The sequence below is a fragment of the Python bivittatus genome, unplaced genomic scaffold (genome assembly GCF_059951505.1).
Source record: "Python bivittatus isolate LINGU-HERP-01145 unplaced genomic scaffold, Pbiv_v1 ctg000030_np1212, whole genome shotgun sequence".
In the NCBI taxonomy this organism is placed as follows: Eukaryota; Metazoa; Chordata; class Lepidosauria; order Squamata; family Pythonidae; genus Python; species Python bivittatus.
Window position 1 is genome coordinate 3,344,908 of NW_028277031.1, and position 19,420 is coordinate 3,364,327.

Here is a 19,420-nt window from a genome sequence, read left to right on the forward strand (position 1 = left end):
GAGCAAGCATGAAAGAAACTTTAATCCCATTGCTGCTGTAAGCATTTGCAATATAAAATAAGAACAGTTTATCCTTTCAAAGGAGGACGACGGAACGGGACTCATGAGGAGAGACATGCGGAAGAATTACCAGAGACTCTCCCAGCGGGTAGCAGCACTTTCGAGTTTCAAAAGCTAATTCAACTAGAGTTCCCCTAAAGATTTAATAGGCGAAACCAGCTTGTGCCTGTTCAAAGCAAAACTTCGCCGAGGAAAAGGGCAACAGGAGGAACAAGGGAAGAGGGGGCGATAATTAGGAAAAGCTAATGAGTTCATTTTCGCTTCCCCCACAACCCCGGGTGGGCAAAGGGATGGGGGGCTGAGGAGGTGTCCCAGTCCAATTAATGCGGGGCAACGGAGAGGCAGATCTGCAGCGAGGCGCCAGGGCGGCCGGGCGGGCAGCGGGCCCTCCGGGGAAAGAAAACTGGGGTGGCACACGCTGTGGGTTCAAGGACGACCTCTGCGAGACATACTCCGGATGTGGGAGAGACACCTAGTAGCGATCTGAGAGCGGCGGCGCTCAAGCCCTGCGTGGGGCGGGCCGGGCCGGGCCGGGCGAGGGATAAGGTGGGCTTCGGACGGGCCGAGCGCGGAGAAGGGCCTCCGGGCACCGCTGCGCCAAACGCGGACCGTTTCCCGACTTCCATCCCGCTCCTCTCCCTTTTGGGGACTCCCCGCTGCCCTCTCAGCTGATCACCGACGAGTTGCGAAAGCGCTGGCCGGGATGGGCGGGGGGGCAGTTTTCCAAGGAGCAGCGGCGCAGGCGGCGGGGCTAAGGGGCGACGGCAGCGCCCCGGCCGGGGAGCGGGGCCGGGGCGCGGGGGCTGCGGGGCACCAGAGCCGGCGGCCGCCCTTACCTGTACCAGAGCAGCCCCTTCTCGTAGCAGCGGTCGAAGAAGTGCGGCTCTGCCCCGACGGCTCTCACGTCCGGGTGGACGCGCAGGAACTCGAGCAGCGCCCGCGTGCCCCCTTTCTTCACGCCCACGATGATGGCCTGCGGGAACGTCTTCCTCCCGAAGCCGCTGGCCACGGCCAGCGCCCCGGCCGCAGCCCGGCCGTCGGCGGGGGTGGGCGCGTCCTCCTCCGGCGCGCCGTCGTCCTCCTCGTCCCCGGCGGCCTCGGCCGGGCGCTCGGGGAAGGGCGGCCGCGCCGCGGGGAGCCCGCCGGCTGGCCCGGGCCGCCGGAGCGGCTCGCAGGAGCCGGTGAGGCAGTAGAAGAAGTAGGTGCAGAGCAGCAGCATGGCGAGCGCGAGCGGGGCGCGCGGCAGCCCCCCCAGCGGCCCGCCGCGGCTACGTCCCATGGGCGGCGGGCGCTCGCGGGGCCCCGCCGGCGGCGGCGGCGGCGGGCCGGGCCGGCGGGGGCATCGCTCCGCGGGCGGCGGGCGCGGGGCGAGCCGTGCGCCGCCGCTGCCCGCGCTCCTCCGGCGGCCGGGCCGGCGACGCGTCTCCCGGCTCAGCGCGAGGCGCCCGGGCGCGATTCAGCGCCGCTCCGGCTGCGGGCGCCCCCTCGGCGCCGCCCCCAGGGCCGCGCACTTGCACTCCCGGCGCGAGGCAGGGCGGGGGCCGGCCGGCTTCTCCGGCGAGCGGGGCATTCGCGCGGCGCGGGGCGGGGCGGGCGCGGCGAGGCGGGGCTCCGGGCGCGCACCTTCCTGCCCGGCGCCCCGGGCTGCCTCGCCGTCTGGCAGGAGCCCCGCTTTCCCACGGGCATCCCCTTCCGATGCGCGGGCGCGGCTACCTGGCCGGGGGCAGAGCAGCCTCCAGCGCTACCTCGGGGGCGGAGAGGAGCTTGCTCCCGAGGCAGCGCGAAGGCGCCCGCCCGCACTTGGCTGCTCCCGCCCGACTGCGAGCGGCGGAGCCTCCTTCGCCCCCGGGTCTCCGGCCCAGGCCCGCGCGCTCCGGGACGAGAGGCCGGGGCTGCTCCGGGGCGGGGGCAGGAGGGCGACCGCCGCGGGCCGCGAAGTGTGTTGGCCGCTGCAGCGAAAGCCCGGCCCGGCCGCCGCTCCTGCGCGCGTTCCTGCGGCCTCTCCCGGGGAGCGGGGGAGATACTCCCCCACGTTGCAAGGACGCTGCTGCGAGGACTTGGAAAAGTGGCCTGCCCTTAAATGACGTGGATCAGTAAACGTATCTTTGGAAAAGAAAACCAGGAGCAGGGATCGGCTGGTTCTCACAACGTGCAAACCTTCAGTCCCGGTTACTGAAGCACGACTGCGGAGTTCACATAATGCGCGGAACCCAAGTTGGGCCCCGAGGTTAAGTTAGCAAGGAACCTATCGCAGGATCTTGTGGGCTGTGGGCTGAGTGCGTTTCACGGAGGTACTTTTATACGCGTTGTTCCCATCGGCTTTGCTGTGTGGTTTGCTCCCTGTACTGCTTTACAGTTAATTTGATTTTTAAAATAGTTTAACTCACCTCCTACTCATCTGGAGAGCACCGATTCCTGTGCAGACTTCAAAGTTAGTTAGTTAGTTAATAAATAAATAAATAAATAAAGGAAAGAAGCAGACAAAAGTATGCGCGAATATACTTACACAAATTTAAGGTATAAAGCTAAAGATACTAGATGGAGAATAAACCCCACTGCAGTCACTGGGTGAACACCAATAAATATTCATGGACGCCCAAAGGGGGTGAGTTGACCACACAGATAGGTTAACATCAAATGCTGCAATTTATACCCTTGCATCCGATGCTGAGATGCAAAAATGTAAGGATGTTGCTGCAGTCCGGCCCAGAGGTTTTGGAAAGGCTGGTGTCGTGATGCCATTGCCAAGAATGCTCAGGCAGTCTTGGGAAGGGTAGCGCCAGGCTCAGGGAAGTGAGTGATTGCTCCATCCCTTTTCTCTCACTGCTCAAACTGCATCTGGAGTATTGGGCTCAGTTGCGGGCCCCACATTTGAAAGGGGAGACCCTCAGATTCAGGACACCTCCTGGGAGGGGGAGGAGGAAGAGGAAGAGGAGGGGGAGGGCTGAAACTGATGAGCACTGTTTGCACATCTAAGGCCGAGGAGGCTGTTCCCGCTTGAGGGTGGGAGAAAGAGACGTAGAATATCACCTCTGGGATTGGTATAAATACGGCTGGATTCCCAGATCCTGCAGTCGTGGATCTCCATTATTAGAGCTTCTTTGATATCTGTGTAAAGCACCATCAGTTGGGACTTTGCCCTTGACTGCAGCCGGGCTTGAGTTCCTATAGAGAGAGAGTTAATTCTGTGTCGTGGGTGATGCAGTGGGGTGAATGGATGACATTCCACTGGGAAAACAGGATTTCTTAAAAAATAAAAACAAGTCCTCTGGCCCGTTTTGCATTTGGGATAGAGACCACTCCAACTGCTTTGCTGGCCCTTGGGCGAGACAGGAGAAAGCAGTGGGAGAGACGGACGTTGCGTGGAGCAGTTATTTGTATTTCCGAAGGGCAGAGTGCCCATAGTGAAAATGGAAGAAATCAGTCATCAGAGGAATATTAAGCATTCCTATTTAATAATGAGCAGGCTATGAATTCTTCACTGGAGGGCTTTTTTTGGGGCGGGGGGGAGGTTGGATGACCGACATTCTCTATGTACATCCCAGATGGTAAATCCTGGCACTGGGCAAGAGTGAGGTAAGAGGGCACACTAGATTCCACACTGGAAGGGCTACGATTCCTTGGGGATGAGGTTGGGCTATTAATCTGTTAGGGTGAGAGAATCAGTGCCCTGCTTCTTCTGGGATAACAACGAGGGCATCGGCAGTGTACGTTTCAGGGAACACGATCAGTTGCAGTGACTTGCATCTAAAATATCCCAGTTGCCCGCCGTGGGGATGGGCAACATTTGGTTCTCATCTAAATGGAAATGGAGGTAATTTTGCTGTTTTTAATCAATACATGAACCAAAACTCAATTGCCAAATAGAGCTGAAAGCTGAAAGCTCAGCTGTCTGAACTTTGCACTCCTCTGAGTTTTCCCATCCAGTTTGTTCCTTTTTTTAAAAGCAAGTTTACTGGAGAACAGTCTGTGCGGAAGTGCATCTATTTATCAAAACAATGTAGAAAATGTATTACTTTAGGAAAATTGTTGGGAAAACTAAGTGCAGCAAACTGACAAACGAAACGTGGATGTTTGGAGAAATTGAAGTGAGGGTGCGACAGCACGAATGGATGGACGGATGGAAAAATGAGAAAAACCGAAAGAAACTGAAATAGACGCATTTACCTATTTCATCTGAGATTTCCGCATTTCTGAGACATCTGCGGGAAGAAAAAACACTATAGCAACCCCACAGTGAAGGACATCAGAACAAATTTGCCACCGTGCCAAAAATAAACATCACATCTGTGAGTAAACTTAAAATATATACAGAACCTTGGAGAAGCCAAGGGAGATCCCCTTTTTTCCATGGCAAGAGGAACAGAATAAATGTGGTGTTTTGATGAGTTATATATGTGTATAATTTATAATCTGCCTTGAACTTTCAAGATACTGCAGGATACAAATCAAAGGCAAATGTGTCTCTGCTAGTTTTTTATGACTTCCCTGCCCCCACCCAGGACTGGAATTAAAGAAACATCAAACATTTGGGAACGGAAGTGGAAGGTTAAGTGAACCGGAGGGGAGGGGTTGGGGTGGTGTTTTACAGCACACATTCAATTAACTAATATTTTTGCAACTGAATCCTTCCCTCTACCCCCCCCTCCCCATAATTTTTCAAGCCTTAATTACTGTTTTCAATCATTTCTATCATGGGAAGGGATTTGCAGGGAAAACCCGCCTCTTTTCTGCTGAGTTTTAAAACAAAAAAAATGGGAAACATGTTATAAATAAACAGCAATTAGTTTGATGATAGCCACATGCCAGGCAATTAACAATCCTTGCAAATGTCAGTTTTAATTAAAGAAGCATCGATTTTAATGTAAGTGCATTATTACGTACACATGTTCCAAAACATCAGTATATGTAGTTCATTCGCTTGCTTCATCAGCTGAAAAAGAAGTTTAAAAAGATGTACTGGTTCACGCAACATGCTGATCCATAATGTGCTTTAACTACAGTTTGTTAAGCCATAATTGGTTGCATTCATACATTGTGCTGGATTATAGATCGTAGTTTGCAAACCCCAGTGCCTGGCTTCACAGAACGTGCTTAGTACAACAGCCAGGAAATCTTGGTGATCAAGAATAATTTTACATTTAGTTAGAGAATAAGTAGCAAACCAGGACAAATATCTGCAAAGAATTCCTATATGAAGCTTGCTCAAATTCTCATTTAGAGGATGGCCTGGAAAAAACGACCAGACCTGACTGAGATGTTTCTGTAGAAAGGCCTAGTTGAGTTGAAAATGGGGGCGGGGGGGGGAAGAGTCTTCAATTTTGGTTTCTTGTGGCTGAGACTGCATCAGTTTGGGGGTCTCCTCAGTATCTGTTTCTCATTTTTCCCATTTGCAAGTTGAGTTTGTTCCATGTCCCTGTTTGATCTGATGCATTTTTGGAGGTGGGGGGAACTACATTAAAATCTATATATTTTTTGGAAAACATTTTTCTGAATACAAACATTTGTGTTGGCCATTTAGACTAACCTTCATCAGTGTTGCAAACAGATTCTCTTATATAAGGTAGTTGTGTTCATTATTTTCAGAAATACATGCATTTTTGTACAGAATTTTCTCTATTTTTTACTTTACAAAATCTGGAGAAGTATGAATTATGAAGAATAGCTCAATCTGAGTTTGTATATTGGTTTGCAAATGCAAAATTAAGCTTGCATTAAAATATAAAATAAGTGTGTCCTCCATTCTGAGTCAAAAACGAAGTAACCTGATTGTTGTTGTATCAGTCTGTGTATTTGCTGCTGACCTAGGTAATCTGTATTCAGTGTGGCTATTTATGCAGGGCTATATTCCACAAAACTCTTAAACCTGGTTCCTGAATTAAACCACTTTCAAGATTTGCACAATATACTGAATTGAAAAATAAACCAACCGGCTGTGTTCATAAAACAGGGCAAGCTAGAAAAAAGTAACAAGGATGAGAACTAATGGAGCATAGCATGTTGGTTGAAAGCACTCAGAGGGTCTTCACGTTACTTGTTTAAGCATAGATGGTGTTCCCCAACAAGCTAAATTCTAAATCCATTAACAAAACATAATTGTGGTATTCACGTACTATGTAATACCCAAGGAATATATAGTATGCCAGCTTAGCAGGCTAGCCAGCTTCACGCTACAGGCTCAGATAACTCTTCTACCACAAATGACTAGAAACTATTTTAACATAGTTTAGCAGAAGGTAGCACCTATCTAGAAAGGTTTATAGTCAGCTCTGGTTAGTACGTGGACAGAAGAGCAGCAGGAAATCCCAGGGATTTAGGCTAGACTAGGAACATCTTGGAAGAAGACAGTGACAAACCTACTTCCGTCCTATTGCCAAGGAATATATTGTCCCCTGGAAGCATCATCATCATCATCATCATCATCATCATCATCATCATCATCATCATCATCATTATTGCATTTGACTCAATCTTGACTCCCAGCAGCCACATGGACTAGTCCCTGCAGGTTTCTTGGCAAGGTTTTTTGGAAGTGGTTGGCCCTTGCCTTCTTCCTAGGGCTGAGAGGGAGTGACTGGCTCAAGGTCACCCAGCCAGCTTCGTGCCTAAGGCGGGACTAGAACTCGCAGTCTCCCGGTTTCTAGCCTGGTGCCTTAGTCGCCAAACCAATTCTCACCACCCCATATGCCATCCAAATAGTGTTGTGTTCAGAATGGCAGCCTTCTCCGTCTTACCCCAGGGAATTCCCAAAAGCAAAGTTTGGCATTTAGCATCAAGCAAAAGGTGTCCAGAGACGTGATCCGTGTGATGATCTGGCATGAATGGGAGACATGCAATTCGCAACCAGGTTTTGCCCTAACAGTATCCTGTGATGAGAGAGATCCCTGAGAGTCTTCACCAAAATGCATTTGCTTCACTTCTATTCAGCTGCTTCAAAGCAACCCCCATCCTATTTTGCATGTCCAGTTTTATAGCAGCAATCAGGAAAAGTGTTTAATTAGCTCATTAATATTATCTATTTTGAATGTAATTAGGACTATTGAATTTGCAAAGTGAGGAAAAAGAAGATTCATGGTGTAGGATTTTGGAGAGAGAGAAGAAACCCAACGAAGCAGTGTATGTATGTATGTATGTATGTAACTATATCTATATCCATTCTGTCACAATAGTCTTTTTCTGAATCTCAAGAAGGAAATAGACCTTCTGCTGTTGTTCACCCCCAGCTTCATGAGCAGGGGCATTTGTGGGTTGGGGAGGGGTGTTGTCCAACAAGTGAAGATGGCCTCTTCCTTTTTAAATGCATGTTGTGTGGACACCCATGACTGGTTCATGTGTTCGGAGGTGTGTTGCTTCTGAGGGTGAGGAGAAGGTGTTCTTTTGCTACCGTGTTCCAAACCTGGACTCATGACCAGGAGGAGCAACACAGCCCCACTGGTGGACTTTAATGCTGATTAAACATTCTGGCAAACTTTGAAACATGAACATGACCGTGAGCAGCTGTGTGGACAAAGTCCTTATTTACAAACGACTTTTGACAAATGACAAAGATTTCGAGATCAGCTAAGTGATTCACAGTTCTTTGCTTTTCCTAAGTTGGAGCTTTGAGGCTTAATGCTGCTTTTTGGTCTTACAGAAGGAGAAGATACAGGAGAAAGTGACTTAACCGAGGATGTGCAGGATATCAGAGGAACGTCTTAGGGGCCTATGAAGACTAATTGTAGCTTTCCAACTTGCTAATCACACTTCTCAACTGATCGCAAGGTATTTCTCCCCCGCTTTTTTTCCAGTGATAACCCCATTCACTTCTCTAGCCTTCATACCATTCTTTAATTAATCGTTTATTTTTCTGCCACCCTTCAACCTACTTGTTCACACAAAACCATGGTTTGTTGTCTCTCGTTTCTCTTGTGTTCTAGACCCAAATCTTCCTGTATTTGGACAGCTTCTATCTGATACTTCAGAAATGACTCCCAGCATGCTTGAAATGCATTTGGGTTTTGGGAAAGGCCATGCAGAGGTGTGGCTGAGGAGAGAGACTCTGTGAAACAAGAAAGATGGTGGGACGGTGAGGCATATGAGCCTTTCCTTGGACTCAGCTTTGCAGGTTGAATACTACTCAGTGATTTTGAGAAGCGAGCTGACAGAGTACCACCAGAGCAGTTTCACACAGGCTACAGTTTCAGTGACCAAACACAGCAAAAGTGTGCATAGATACCAGATAAGGTAGGCTAAACCCAACCCAACCCAACCCAACCCAACCCAACCCAACCCAACCCAACCCAACCCAACCCAACCATTATTTGATTGTTTGGAGAATATGTTAGAAGGTCTGGCTCTTTTCCTCCATGCCTATCTACCCTCTCCAGAAAAGCCTTCCTTTCCCTGCTGCCACGATTTTTACAAAAGCCCCGTGTTTTTTGGGGGGATCTTAGGGACTGAATGTCATTGGTTCTTTCTCCTCCACAAACTTCATGAGTTGGTTTGCTCCAGCTTCGTTGCTATGACTGATTTTTATTGCATGACTTTACATGCCATTAGCCACTTCAGGCTGAGCATGTGGGATCAAAAAATGTAAGGGAAGATATTATTATGATGATTTATAACAACAGCAACCAGGATGGAGAAACATGTGTTGGCCAATCCATCCTAGGGCATTTTCAGAGCTCATTTGTTTCTTGAGTTCTGAGGAAAGAGGAACCACCAGCTCCCTCCAGTGGGCAAGTTGAAGCTTGAAAGGCACTCTGGGTTTTGCTGAAGTTGGCTCTGCAGAAGAGACTTTGCAGGTTTTCAACTTAGCTGGAATCCAAAGGCCTTGGAAAGACATAAAGGAAGATTAGGTCATGGATCCCCCGATAAACCAGCTCAAAGACTCATCGTCACCTCCAGCAGCATCCCTGATGTTTACAGTACTAATCAGAGATCACTGCCACAATCTCTTTCAGGGAGAAGACTGGCAACAGATTTCTTTTCATCCCTCTTTTTCAAACTGAAGGTGATATTACAAATGAAATACAAATGAATGGTGCCTGTGCTGCCAAAACCCATTTTTCTGTTTCCATCAGTGACTGTTCAGATTGCTTCCTCTTGAATGGCTGTGGCTGCAGCCATTGCAACAGTGCCAGGGAGGCTGGCAACTTCAGGAAATAGATCTCCCAGGCTGCCCTTAGCACTGGGGACCTGATGAAATTAACCTCGCTCGTGCCTTATTGCAGCCTTATGAAGGAGAAATAGCATCGTTATCCCTATGGAAGTTGAGACAGCGGTTTGCCAAGGCTGAGCTAGTGAGTTTACGACATAGGGATAATAAGAATGTCTATTTCAGGAGACAGGCTTTAGCTGTTGCTGCGTATTCTTGCAGGGCTACCCGGGGGTGCTGGAAACTTGGGGCAGTGATATCCAGGGGTGGGGGTTGAAAACAGTCAGATACGATCCGAGCCCTGCTCCCTTTCTACATGCGTTGATGTTGCATGCATGCACAAAGGGGCGGGGCTTCAATCATGCAGCCAGGAGTCCCATCCTGACTTTTTTGATCCTGCTCCACCCCTGTTGCTGACTGTAGAGGTGCTGGGAATCCCAGGAGCGACATTTTTCCTGGCTCCGTTCATCATCACACAATTTCTGGACTCTATTCCCTTCCTCTTTAATAGGATTGGATCGGCCTAAACCCCAGAAAATACACAACCTGGGTAGAATGGAACTGACTTAGGCTAAACATTTAACACCCATCGCTCTTTCTAATATACCGTTTGCTGCCTTGTGGAAGTTCAGAGAATATGAAAAATCAGCTAGGAAACATGCATACATTTTCTTGTGGCTTCTACTGCAGTCGATTCACCTCCACAACAAACTCCCTTAGTGGATTGTAGCCTGATGTAGCATTAGATTTTCTGGGATTTTTGCGGGGTGGGTGGGTGGTGGAGTACATTTTCTACACCAAGCAGAGCAAAGACGGAGACAAGTCCCCAGGGAGAAGGGTACCCCATGATTAAAGTGTTTCCTTGTTCTCCTGCTGATTGGCAACAGCTCTTTCCAAACAATCTAATTAGGTGAGAAGCTAAACTATAGCTTGTACCTTGACACAGTGGATACGGGAGATACATTCCAGATCATTGGCATGGATGGTGAATGTCGTATGCAATTAGCAATCTTCATGGCATTCAATGGGCGGTTTCAGCTTAGATTCAAAGCAGAGATCCAGGCTCTTTAGGTTACAGCTGGATACAACTGATTTTTCCAAATTCTCCGCTTAATTTGTGGGCAGAGGATTGGGGCGGCCAACTTCTCCAAGGGAAGGAGAAATTCTCCAATTGTTCTCAAGGGCAGGACTTCCCTTAGCAGCAACGAGAGCAGCTGCTAAGAACGCCCTGAGGGAGGAGACCCCAATGTGGTCTTTTCTTTGGGCAGAATGGCAGCCTGGAGGTCACAGATGGCCAGAGAGGAGTTGATGAAATGAAACGCTGGACGTCATTCATACAACCCCCTTGGCTTCTCTGTTGCTAATTCAGTGCAAAGAGAACCACACTCCACCTGTAGAATCGTTGCACCTGCCCAAAGTCGTCCCACAACTGTTGGAAGCTCACACAGAAGCCTTTTCAAATGTTCTGCCACTGTATTTTTCTCTGTTTTCAGCAAATGGGATATGATGTGGGCAAGTGAAAGACAGAAGAATGCAGTGGACAACTTGCTTTTTCCCTACTGATTGCCTTTACAGGCTTTGGGGAGGCTGCATGCCAACCTTGACAGGGGGGATGTTATGTGGGCTCCCTTCTGCGTACATAACATTAAAATAAAATTAAATAAAATAAAATAACCCTCCCTGCCTTCTGTTTCCCTACCACTTCTCATCAATCCGATGAAAGCTTTTGCTTCTGACACGTCTTTCAAAGGAAAAGAGCATTTGGGTGAAATTCCCATTGAGGAAGTAGAGCATCCTTGCATTTCCTTAGTAACGAGATGCTCCAGGGCTGTGTGGGAATCTCCTGCCTTTCACCGGGCAATTTCCTCTCCAATGGTTTGCAGTTTCTTTGCTCTCCACACTTTCCTTCAGTCCCACAGGGACGAAATTGGGAGAAACTCCTCACACTGGTCTTTTTTTCAGATTGGGAAGTGGAAACAGCCAGGGGGTGTATACTTAGAAGGCCAAGCTACCAGCTGTTGTACCCTCTGTGACCTCCAGCTAAGACGGTTGAGAAACATTACCGAGAGGAATATGGAAGAAATTCCCAAGTACCCAGGAAAATAGTAGATGCCTGTTTCTCGGGGAGGAAAACTCCTGGGGCATACATGGGGGAGCCCTCGAAAAGTGGCTGAGTGGTCATCTTTGGACTTCACAGAATCACAGGGATGGAAAGGTGGATCAGCGCTGGGGTGGGGAGCGGGAGGTGCTGTGTTGTGTTGGGGCCAGCAGGTGTTGATAGGGGAGGAGAGTTCCGCCCCACGGCCCCTGCTTTGTGGGGCTCCGCAGCCCTCGAGTCTCTCTCGTCTCCTGTTTAGCATCTACATGAAGTTGCTGGATGAGGCCACCCCATGGCCTGGTGAGCTAGCTCAGTGCACCGATGATGCCCGGCTTTACCTCTCCACCCCGGCCGCCCAGATGGAGGTTCTGCCTCAGTGTCTGGAGGCTGTGGGGGTCTGGATGGGAAACAACAGGCTTCAACTTAACCCTGGCAAGGCTGAGTGGTTTTGGGTATTAGGGCCCCCTGTTTCTGGGGATTTCCTGCCTTTAATTCTGGGTGGGGCTGCACTTCCCCAAATAGAACCCGTGCACAATTTGGGGGTCCTCCTGGGCTCAGGGCTCCTGTTCAAGGAATAGGGGGCAGCCGTGGCCAGGAGGACCTTTGCACAGCTTCGGGTTGTGCATCAATTACGCCCCTTCCTGGACTGCGAGGCCCTGCTCGTGGTCACTCGTGCCTTGATCACTTCCCGAATGGAGTATTGCAATGTGCTTTACATGGGGCTGCCCTTGAAGAGCACCCGGAAGCTGCAGCTGGTATGGAATGTGGCAGCGCAGGCCGTTACACCGCCGCTCCGTGAGCTGCCTTGGTTGCCAGCCTGCTTCTGGGTTAGTTCAAGGTACTGGTTGTAACCTATGAAGCCCTTCATGGCATGGGCTGGGTTAATGGAGGGACCGCCTCTCCCCAGTCAGGTCTACCCATCCTATTACTGTAGGTCTGGCAGGAGAGGCGCGTTCCAGGTTCCATCCATTAGGGAGCGCCATCTGGCGGGGCCCAAGAACAAACCTTTTCCGTTGGGGTGCCCCACCTTTGGACTATCATCCCCCCAAAGATTAGCCCGGCCCTGACCCTGCTGGCCTTCCCAAGGCTTGAAAGACAGGGTTCTGCCAGCCAGCTTGGGGGTCAGGAGGTGGGGCTGAGCTCAAACAATGGTTGATTTGTCATTGATAGGGTTGTGTTCACCCTGGCTGTGGTTTATATGTGTGTGGTCAGGTCCTGTTTTTTATGCCCGATGCTTTTTAAAAAATATCGTTAGTCATCATGAACTTGAGATGGGCAGCCCTATAAATTGAATGAATATATAAATAAATAAATCCACAACTCAATTTTGTTGTCGTTGGCCTTAAGCAAAGACCTTAGGCTATGAATGCTCCTGTCCTATCCCTTCTGCACTTCAACTCCCTCGGTCCACGAGGCTCATCAACTCCACCAACATCCATACAGAGGAGTCCACTTATTTCTCAGCCCTTAGAGCAGAACGGCGTCTTCCTTATCTAAGGAAGTCTGCCTGCTTTGCTCTCATTGAATTCCTTCTTCTGTGAACAGGCTCATTCCCTTAAGTTTAACATTTCGGCACCTGAATCTCTTGATTAGAAGATTCCCTCACCAAATCTCAGCTTTCAAAACATCTGTTTGTTCTCTGATCCAGGTGAAGCCCAGATTCCATAAGAAAACACTGGATCATGATCTGGCCTAAAATGAAAAATATTCATAATTCATACTGCAGCTGCACATTACTATTTTCTTCTCCCCTTTCTTCTCCCCATCTTCTCCCCATTCTCCCAGCACTTCTGGGATTACTGGGTCCAGGGGTGTCCACTAGGGCATCCAAAAAGTCAATGATGGTCACCACACACATAAAAAAGATGCAGGGCTTTGATCTCATGGTCATGGATGCTATCTTTACATTTTTTACTCCCCTTTTCCAGATGTTCTTGACTGGGTCAATGGAAGACGCCATTCAAAGAGTTTAAATCAGAGCCCCCTCTGCGCTGGATTTCTGAGGGAGGGGCATAAAGCTCTGTGTGATGTCTTCCAGCAGTCAGAAGGACTGGTTTAAATAACTGTAACTTCAGCCAAGGCGTGCAAGAACGAGTAACAGAAGACTACACAGGAGTGACTAAGTTTGCAGGTTAAGTAGCTGAAGCATTTGGGAGAATCTCAAAATTAATCTAAATTGTAACTCTAAACAAATCTGATCTCAACAAATACTCAGAAAGCTAAGCTTGAGTATCCTCTAAATGATTATTTGGGCAAAATATTTCTAAAGCATAAAGATCTGCATTCCCTGAAACATTATTTTATAACAACCAATGGGTTACTTTATTCAAAACCGAGAAATGCAAAATTCCAACTGACCTTTCTAAGTTGAACAATCAGCGCTCTTTTCTTGTTTCTAAGCACTCAACAACTTCTGGAAGCTTTCTATATTCTCCTCATGTTCCACTAAGTCACATTGCTACAAACAGAAGCGTTCCAAATGGGGAAAAGATTTGGCGCTGGCAATAAAACCAGTATGTAACGCCCTAGAGGAACATATTTCCCGTTTTCTCTTATGGAATACCCGAACAACCTACAATTCCAGAGCCCAGGGGATGAAATTTAATATTCCTCCAATACAGGCTAATGGAAGCCTGTTTACCCTAGAAGGGTTGCTGGAAGACTGCTAAAGAGAAATGTTCGGTGCATGTAAGAACAAGAGATCCCAAAGGATACGCCTTTGGAATCTCATGAGTAGATCGGCTGTGCTTCAGCTTGCTGGTGGGGAGGATGGCGCTGGCCCTTTTGCAGCCTCCTTTAAGCACTGGTGCACTGGTGCAAATGAAAAGCAGTGGTCTTCTCTGATGGGACAGTTCAAATCTGTTTCTGGGAGGTGATTTTTCCTTCTCTTTGATCTTTATTAACACGCAGGAATTTGAAATCAAGGATAGGGAAAAATTATACTGTCCCTCCAATTAAGTAAACATTGTCTGCTGTGGTTTCTTTTTGGCCTGGAAGGTTTCGGTTCAGGATGATTGGAAATTTTCAGATTGCCACATCCTAAGGAAGCCATTTTGCTAATCTGAAACACATTTCTATTAGCCTGTAGCTTCTTCTCATTCCTTTGGCAAAGTTACTCATTTCCCAAAGAGTGGGCCCCAAGAAATTAGTAAATCAAATCAAAGCTACCACCAGCCACAAACTGCCAGCTAGAGGAGGGAGCTTGTGCTGTCTCTGCATGAGTTGCTGATGAAGAAAATGGGCACATCAAAGCAACTGTTTGCTTCCAAGGTCAACAGAGCCTGAAATATCTGTTCATAGGGAAAGTAGAGGCAGTGGGCTTACAGGTGAACAAGCAGGTTAACAAACAGGGAAGAAAGCAGGAAGTAAACCAACCAAATTAAAACTATAGGTGAGTCCAGGACCAGGCTCCTTTTGATTTTATGCTATGCCCAAATAACCCAAAAACAGCCTGCTTCGCATGTCATGCAAAGACCATAGCAACGCTCCCTTAACTCACTGAGTCTCCTACAGTGTCTGCATTCATTTCTTATTCACAGCTTTCCCTAACATGAAGAGCTCTTAAATGCAACCTTTTTTTTAATAATAAAACAATCACGGGAATTTAACAAATGAACACAACATTAGCAAATGTATGCTGTCACTGGATATTTCACAGATCAATGGATGTTGGGAGATCTTTGGACTGAAGAAAAATGCTAAGGTATTCTCTTAGTCGCTGACTCCTTTTGGCCGATCGGCATTTGCAGCAATTGTTCAGGTGTCAACACTTAGCCAACTTTGGCTGATCCGTGACAAGCAAAGTAGCCCTGACTTGGTTAACACTGGATGGAGGGCCACCAGGAAGCCAAGCACGATAGTTGGCTTCCAGGATTTTGTTAAACTTCCCAAAGGCAAACCATGTCCTTATTGCTGCCAGTCAAACTATGTGGATGTGGACATATCACACCAGGAGTCAAGCTTGACTTGAGGGAGACTATATTTTTACTCAGGCAAAAATTCTAAGTTTGATCTGGGATCCCTTCCTGCAAGTTGCGCAAGCAGAAACCACCACTGGTCTGCAGATGATGGATCAAGAAGTGAATCCATGCTAAAACATGGTTTTATACTACATTACCCTTTTTTTTTGCAGCCAGTGACATCTCATCCCAAGGTGAATTTACAGCATTCCACATTTGGTTTCTGGATGACCCCGAAGCAAAACATACTGTTTGGCTTCCCACTAAGAAAGGCAGAATGTTTGCTTCCAGAGAGAAAGCCCTTCAGGAGTCTCCATTCCAGAGCTGAACTATGTCCAGGACACCATAAACCATGTTCAGAATGGCCTGATGTGTGCTCCGGAGGAAGAATGGAGTACTCTGACATTTGCTGAATTCACTGGCAGTTGCAAGGAAGGTTCTGCATTCAGTATCCCTTCTTCACACAGCGTACCAGACTCAGCTGCGGTGGGTTGGATCGCTTGGGGCTCAGTTGCTGTAGGAACTCGGCTGTTGCTGCACCATGCTGTGTGAACCAGCCATCACATTAAGCTATGAGGGACATAAGCAGTTATATGAACACAACCGTTCAGTTTTGTTAACTTGGGTTTAGTGCACTGTGTGAATCCAGCCAAGGAAGAAAGGCAACAGGGTAAGCTCTTCGGGGAAAGAGGAGACCTTTCCTCCTGCCTTTTGTTCCTCTTGAAATACAGCTCAGCATGAACAATGTCATGCAGCTATGAGGGCTATAGACACACTCACAATCCCAGAGCTCCTTTTTTGAGTCTTCTCCCTGTCTGCGCACTTCCATGCATGTTTTTTCATTCTGCCCTCTGAACCCACACACCAAGGCAGCTTTTCAATGGCATCGGCTAAAAACATCCGCAGCTCCGTATGTCTGCAAGTCCCTTTATGAGTTTTTGTGGTACAGTAATATTTCACCCAGCAAGACAGTCTGGCTCCCCTTCATTACATGGATTTCTTTGGGAAGGGTGATTTCTCAGCTGGAAACCAGCCTTCGATGCATCTTGAAAGCCAGGTGATCCTGGAGACATTTCCAGGCAGAAAAAGAACACCTATGGATAAAAACTCCGGGTTTCAAAAGAATCTGTGCTATAGCAGAGATAGGCAAATCAATCTATTTTCAATCTATGTCACTTTCATATATTCAGTGAAAAGAAATAGCATTCTTGCATCAGTCTGGGAACCAAAAAAATACACAAAAATCAATATTAATAGTTGTCGGCACTTTCCCCTAAAACACACATTTTTGTACACCATTTTCTATAAACAAGGCATTTTAAAATAGCACTGTAAGCTTTTTCTGAGCCAAAGTCTGCACCACAAACCTTTGAAAAGGTTGCAATCTGAAGATTAACAGTGTTCCAATATATGCATTAATCTAGGATGTATAAATTAGGTCAGTTTGCTTTAAAGCGGGAACTGAAAAAAGTTCTTTTCTGTTTCAGAGGAAATGAAAAAGCAGCATTCTTTAGGAAGAAAAAATTTTCTTCAGTGAGGCCAATGGATCTCAAATAGCTATTCACCTGGCTGGGCTTCCAATGATTTCTCTCACTATCCTTGTTCAATGAAATTATCTGGAATTGGTCTTTGTTCCTGAAGCTTCCCCTCTTGCCACACTGTTGTTTTTTTAAAATATTTGTATTAGAATTTTACAATACAATAAAAGTATAAAAAATGAAAAAGAAAAGAAGTAAAAAAAGAAAGAAAACAGAGAATTTTGATTTCCGTCCTTCTTTCTATCGAGTAATTGCCATCTTACTCTTTCCCCTCCCTCTTTGACCCTTTTAATCCCCAAATCCATAAATCATCAATTCAGTCTTTTCTTCTTTCAGCAAAAAGTCCATATAAGGCTTCCAGTCTTTTAAGAAAGTCTTTATTGGTTTTTCCCTGACCAAACTGGTCAGCTTTGCCATTCCCGCAAGCTCCTTCAATGTTATAATCCAATCTTCTCCTGTGGGTATTTCGTTATTCTTCCATCTTTGGGCAAACAGTAATCTTGCTGCAATTACTATAAACAGTATTAATTTCCCATATTTCTTTTCTAGTCCAATAGAAATAATTCTGGTTTCATCGTAATATTAATCCGCAGTATATTTTGCATCATGGTATGAATTTGCACCCAACATTTCTTTGCTTTTTCACAAGTCCACCTTGCATAGTAAAAAGTCCCCTCTTCCTTTTCACACTTCCAACACTGGTTTGATATTCCTTTATACGTTTTTGACAGTTTAGCCAGGGTCATATGCCACTGGTACATCCTCTCTTAAATTATGACACACCCTCTTGCCACAATGTTGATAATGGGCCAAGTCCAGAGAAAGTTTGTTGTTGTTGTTCAGTCGTTAAGTTGTGTCCGACTCTTTGTGACCCCATGAACCCCATTGCGCCAGGCCTTCCTGTCCTTCACTGCCTCCCTGAGTTTGCTCAATTTCATGCTCATTGCTTCGGTGATGCTATCTAACCATCTCATCCTCTGCCGTCCCCTTCTCCTTTTGCCTTCCATCTTTCCCAGCATCAGAGTCTTTTCCAAAGAGTCCTCCCTTCGCATTAGGTGACCAAAGTATCTGAGCTTGAGATTCATTCATTCATTCATTCATTCATTCATTCATTCATTCATTCATTCATTTCAGAGAAAGTTACTTAGGCCCAATTCAAATCAGTGAGCATGACTGATGGAAACCATGTGGATTTCATCAGGTCAAAGACTAATTGTTCACAAGGAAGTTAGGCAAGGCAGGGCATCTGAGGGACCACAAGAATCCAGATACCCTCTGCAGGACAGCAAAGCTTTCTGTGGAACTTTCTGTGTCTCTTTTCTGCCATGCAGTGGCCACCCAGGGTTTTGTTGCCCAGATATGATGCCCCAAGTGTGCAATGCAGGAGATATTTAGTGCTCATGACTTACAGTATATGCATTTACACAATCTCAGGGCAAATGCAGCACAACCTTATAGGAAAGCTAGCATTGGTTCTCAAACCACACTCTGCATCTGGTTTGCATAGCAAACGAAATTAAGCTTCCAAAACAGGTCATGTGATTCCCATACAACTAAATTAATACAACAGCTAAAGCTGGGTTCCCCCTATAGCCTGAAGTGCAAACTACCCCACCCCATTTTAGCATAGCTTAAATGCTATTGGCATAGCTTAAATGCTATGCCAATAATGTCCTTCCAAGGCGAGTAGAAGCAGGACTTCAGACCTACTTCTTGTGCCCCAGAAATCTCTGCTGAATCCCAGCAGCAAATCGCTGAACCCTTTTTCTTTTCAACAGAGAGAAACAAAGACAGCGGGTCATCAAGAATGCTGTCATCTGCTGGGACTCACATGGTGGCACACAGGAGTGACCTTGGAGCATCTTGAGTCAAAGCCTACGCATTCATCCTTACAGACAGGCAAGCGTGTAGTCAAAGTCCTGCCCACACCTGTTGCAAGGTTCAGAGAGTCAGGCAGGAAGCATTGCCAAATTTCTTGCAATCAGTTCAGGATGGCACAAGGGCTGGTTTCAAGGTCCAGCATAGTCTAGGACAGACATCCCGAAAGTTGCTCCCGACATTTCCCTAAGCCTAGGCAAAGGCTTTTATCCAGCAATACCTGGTCCACCCTAGAACAGCCTGTGCTGCTCAGCTTAGATTGCAGCGGTTGGTCTACTCAAGAGCATCCGCTGCTTATCACCACACCAGTCTTTCGAAGATGTTCTTCCCATCAGTTGGGAACTCCTCTATCTTCCCACTGATGACTGACTTAGAGGTGGCTGTGCTCTCTTGGTCGTGGCGTGCTTGTTTCAGGATCCGTCCTTGGTAACAGAATCAGAGATGGTAGAAGCAGGACCAGCTTTAGGCTAAGGCCAAGCAGGCACGGACCTAGGGCACCAAAGCCACCCCTCCTTCTGAAATGTGTAAAAATGCAAATCTCTACATCAGTGGGAGGTGGCATCAAGGGTCAGTGTGGCCAAAGGTGCCATATACTGTTGATTCTCCTCAGAAATGGACCATGGCATGGGTCCAAGTTACCTGAGGGACCGTCTCACCCCCATCACATCAACCCGTCCCACCTGGTCAGGCAGAGAGGGCATGTATAATCATCGAGTTTTGGCCGTGTTGATGATTTAGGAAGCATCTGAGA

General features: G+C 47.4%; 1 protein-coding gene and 1 long non-coding RNA gene across 9 annotated transcripts in view; one reads left to right on the top strand and one right to left on the bottom strand.

Annotated features, from left to right (window-relative positions):
- HS3ST6 (heparan sulfate-glucosamine 3-sulfotransferase 6) overlaps positions 1–1,596 on the bottom strand; it is an 80,030-nt gene extending 78,434 nt beyond the window's left edge. Inside the window, exon 1 of the mRNA XM_088152680.1 lies at positions 897–1,596. Within this exon, the coding sequence (XP_088008806.1) occupies positions 897–1,339 (443 nt within the window). The 5' untranslated portion in view covers positions 1,340–1,596. The remainder of the gene's footprint in view (positions 1–896) is intronic.
- A 199-nt stretch (positions 1,597–1,795) lies between these two features.
- On the top strand, positions 1,796–18,977 carry LOC112541730 (uncharacterized). Of its 8 annotated transcripts, none has more exons than XR_015798253.1 (5): positions 3,128–7,176; positions 7,694–7,821; positions 7,977–8,283; positions 13,223–13,425; positions 18,570–18,977. It is a non-coding gene; the product is annotated as an uncharacterized LOC112541730 (long non-coding RNA). The 8 variants fall into 8 exon arrangements; XR_015798254.1 differs by lacking the exon at positions 18,570–18,977 and adding an exon at positions 15,427–17,013; XR_015798257.1 differs by lacking the exons at positions 13,223–13,425; positions 18,570–18,977 and adding an exon at positions 1,796–2,351 and having other exon boundaries at positions 7,095–7,176; positions 7,977–11,148.
- Positions 18,978–19,420: the final 443 nt, after the last annotated feature.